The sequence below is a fragment of the Rhinopithecus bieti genome, unplaced genomic scaffold, assembly GCF_001698545.2.
Source record: "Rhinopithecus bieti isolate Rb0 unplaced genomic scaffold, ASM169854v2 scaffold_77111, whole genome shotgun sequence".
Classification (NCBI taxonomy): Eukaryota; Metazoa; Chordata; class Mammalia; order Primates; family Cercopithecidae; genus Rhinopithecus; species Rhinopithecus bieti.
In genome coordinates, this window is record NW_016828360.1 from 33256 (window position 1) to 37077 (window position 3822).

Here is a 3822-nt window from a genome sequence, read left to right on the forward strand (position 1 = left end):
AAATAAGCAATTTAAATATACAACCAAGGTAGTGTATGTAGTACAGTAGTGCTTCTCAAACTGTATCAAGCATCACAGTCTCCATCAGATTGCTATCCCTCACCCCAAGTTTCTGAATCAGTGGGTCTACAGTGGAACCCAAGATTTTGCATTTCCAATGAGTACCCCCATGCTCCTGGTGCTGCTAGTTTAAGGAGCATAGTTTTAAACCACTGCATTAGAACATGAAAAGAGGCAGGAAGATTGCTTGTGGTCAGGAGTTCAAGTCCAGCCTGGGCAGCATAGTGAGACCCTGTCACTACAAAAAGAAAAAAAAATTATCTAGGCCTGGTGGCACACACCTATAGTCCCAGCTCAAGCGAGAATACCCCCTCTCTTTTCAGGTGGCTGAGAGAGAATCGCTTGATGCCAAGAGTTTGAGGCTGCAGTGAGTTATTATTGAAGGACTGCACTCTAGCCAGGATGACAGAGCGAGACCCTAACTATATTAAAATGAAGAAGAACATGAAAAACACAATTTCAGTCTTGTAGGAGAGAAAGATGCCCATCAGCCAGAGCTATGGGATTGAGGTGTCTGTGTCAGGGTTAGAATGGTGATTTCCCCATTAAGTGTTTCTGTTTGACCTTTGGTCCTAGAGTAATTGCGTTTTCATCCCTGGATAAAGATTAGAGTTTTCCTTCAATGGAGGAAGTGGTATCGAGTGAGACAGTCAAGCAGATCTGTTCAAGGAGGAGTACGTTCCTCTTATTCCTTCTGAAGGGTCTCCTCTACCTCCTTGCTCTTAAGCTGGGCATTCTCTTCTCTTTTCAACATCTCTTCAAAGATCTCATTATGCATGTAAAAGAAGATGTATCCAGTGCAACGCCTATCCTCCTGCATCTGGGCCTCCTGGATACCTAACACCTGCATATCATTGTAAGTGAACCAGATCTGCTTCTCAAAGTCATAGGCATCACAGATATAATGGCCTGACTTTAGAGTCTTCCCAAGATGGCTGACAACACTAATGAGCCGGTAGGTATGATCTCCCTTATCGTTATTTCTTTTTGTTTCCTTGGCTTTAGATTTTATCTTATCTAAAATGTCTTTGTTTCTTGGGTTCTTATTGGAACCAAGTGCAGATAGGGAATTCCTGTTAGGCTTCTGGAGATTTAATTCTGTAGGTTTTATGAGGTTCTTTGTGTGCCCCTGGGCACCTGGCTTTGGAAAGCTTCGAGGCAGTGCCTGCTGAGGGGCTTGTTCACAGATTCTCATAGCATCACGCTGCTGAGTCTGTTCAGACACTTTTTGGAAACTTTCTGGAATTCTGACATTTTTATCTTCATACAAATCTTTAGTACGATTGATAATGCTATCAAAAGCTACAAACTTACTGGTTTTCACATATTTCTTTCGTTTTGGATTTTCAGAGACTGTTTGAAAGTGAACTTCTGCAAGACATGTGTCTGGGCTGCTGGCAGGTTTACCTCCAGCTTTGTGCAACTGGCAAAGTGAGGTGTCTTCCGGATATGCCATTAAGTGAGCTAACGGTTCTTTTTCAATGAATGCTCGATCTCCTGAGTACACAGATTTTGGCTCATTTGGTTTAGAATTTTTTCCAAGGTATTTTTGCTTCTGTCTTCTGCTTGCCCCTTTAAAGACTGTCTGGCCTTTTTTTTGTTCAGACTCCGTATCTGATCCAATGTGTGAAGCTAGGATATCTTTGGGTTCCTTTGTTGAAGGCCATGATACACTGATGCTTCCAGAAGTCATCTTTCGAATAACTTTTAATAATTGGAAATCCGTAATTTCTCCATCCTCACTCAAGGGAAGAGGTGGTCTGGTGCCTTCATTGCAATGAGAAGACACTTTTAAATATTTGGAAATGACGACCTCCTGGCCATTCTTCTTTAATGAACGAAACTCATTCAAGCTATAGCGTTTGAGGTGAACAATAAGGATTCTAGGTAGCCTACTGAATGAGTACACTCCAACAGAAGTCTTGTGCTTACATTTTGCACATTTATACTCAAGCTCTTCTGCTCCAAAAAAAAGATCAAAAGTAGACTGAATAGATGAAGGGCATGCTTTCATTCCTTGGGGAAGGTTGATGGAGAGGTAATTATTCAGTTCTGTCTTGACAATAACCTGACCACAAGCTTTACAAGCGATGGAGTGCAACAACTCTAACTCAAAATTAGTAATGACAGGGCAAGAAAACCCATTGGTATCAGGATCATCAGCAAAAACCCGTTTAGGAAAATTATCTTCCCCAAATTCACTTTTAGGCTTCCAAATTGTGTTGAGTTTTCCATGTTATCTTTCAGCTGATCTAAACAGTGAGCTAAAAACTCATGAGCATCGTTCTGTGCATTGCCATGGAATATCTCTGCAACTGCTGAAATGGCCTTTTTAATATTCAAGAGTAACATCTCCTTGATTTCTATATTATAAGTATCTTTAAAAAAAAGTAGCCGTGCCAAGCACATGGTAAGAGCATTAAGGGGAATTTTACCCCATGGGAAACTCTGATTAAGTAAATCATCAGCAAACGATGGAATCGAAAGTAGAGACTGTAAAACTGCATTCATATAACAGGTGTTTCCCAAATTGGGGAAACCGTGGCATATTTTCTCTGGAAATAATTCAAAAAATAGTTTTAATTTATCCCACTTTGTGTAACCATCACTATTCCCTGGTTGTAATAGAAATGCCAAAACCATTTCCTCAGTGAGAGCTTGGAGAAGTCCAATGTCATCTAGGTAAGGATTTCCAGTAGCATTCATGATGCACGAAGATTCACATTCCAATTTCTTATTCTCTTCTAACTCTTTTAACTTCAATTGTTTCTTTCTATTATAGCTTACACACCTCAAGCGATCTGCCTTGGATTTCTTGTATTCTACAGAATTACTTTCTTTCAAGAATTCCTCATTCATCTCTGAGCTAGATGACAGCATTCTTTTCCTCTTCTTGTGCTGATTTTCAGGTAACTCTCCACAAGTAAGTGTTGACGATTTTGATGTAAGCAAAGGCATCCTCTGAAGGACACCTGTCTCCCCACTTCCTTTTGTTATCTCAAATGATTTCTTACTTGATTTCTCATCAACTTTGTGGAATGAAGTTTTGTTGATTTCCTTCTGTGTTGTTGTGCTAGAAAAGACACTCCTACCCTTACCAGGTCTCACAGGTGACTGAACCTTGTTTTGATGAACTCTGTCCAGGAATGTCTTCAATTGTTCAGCATCTGTGGAGGATAATCCTTCAATAAACAAGACATTATTATTTTGTAAAGTTAAATGCAGGTGATTTTGGTTTCCTTCACAGGATCTTAGGACTACGTTTTGAATATTATCACTTAGCCGAAAAGTGTTACATTTTCCATTTTTGAAATAGAGCACCAGTCTATCTTTCTTCCTTCCTTCCACTGCTTCAATGAATGATTCTTTTGACTTAGACATCCCAGTCTTGCAGTTCCCTATTTGGACAAAACCATGTAGGAGTAGGGCAGCCATGTTTGCTTTACAAATAAAATATATGTATCTCCAATTATTGATATCTTCAAATTCCAATCTGGTTTGCAAGTTCAGCTGTGGAGAAAACACCAAAGAAATAGTTCATTAGTTCTCTACACAGAATGATCCTATTTCTAGTATTGGCTTTATACTAGAGTCTAGTTCAGGTTCTAGATATCCAGCCCTTCAGTAATGAGACCAATGCCTTTTGAGAGCCTTCCATGGCTGCATGAAGGCAGAATCTTGATTCCCAAGACAAGAACACTATGGGAAAAATCAAGAAACGTTCTTTAAACTATTACAGAAATGCTTGGCTTCGACAAAACT

General features: G+C 39.7%; 1 protein-coding gene across 1 annotated transcript; it reads right to left on the reverse strand.

Moving 5' to 3' along the window:
- Positions 1–745: 745 nt before the first annotated feature.
- USP26 (ubiquitin specific peptidase 26) lies at positions 746–3495 on the reverse strand. The gene is given in 2 exon segments (XM_017864477.1): positions 746–2292; positions 2295–3495. Coding segments are annotated over 2 exon segments (2748 nt in total).
- Between the last annotated feature and the right edge of the window lie 327 nt (positions 3496–3822).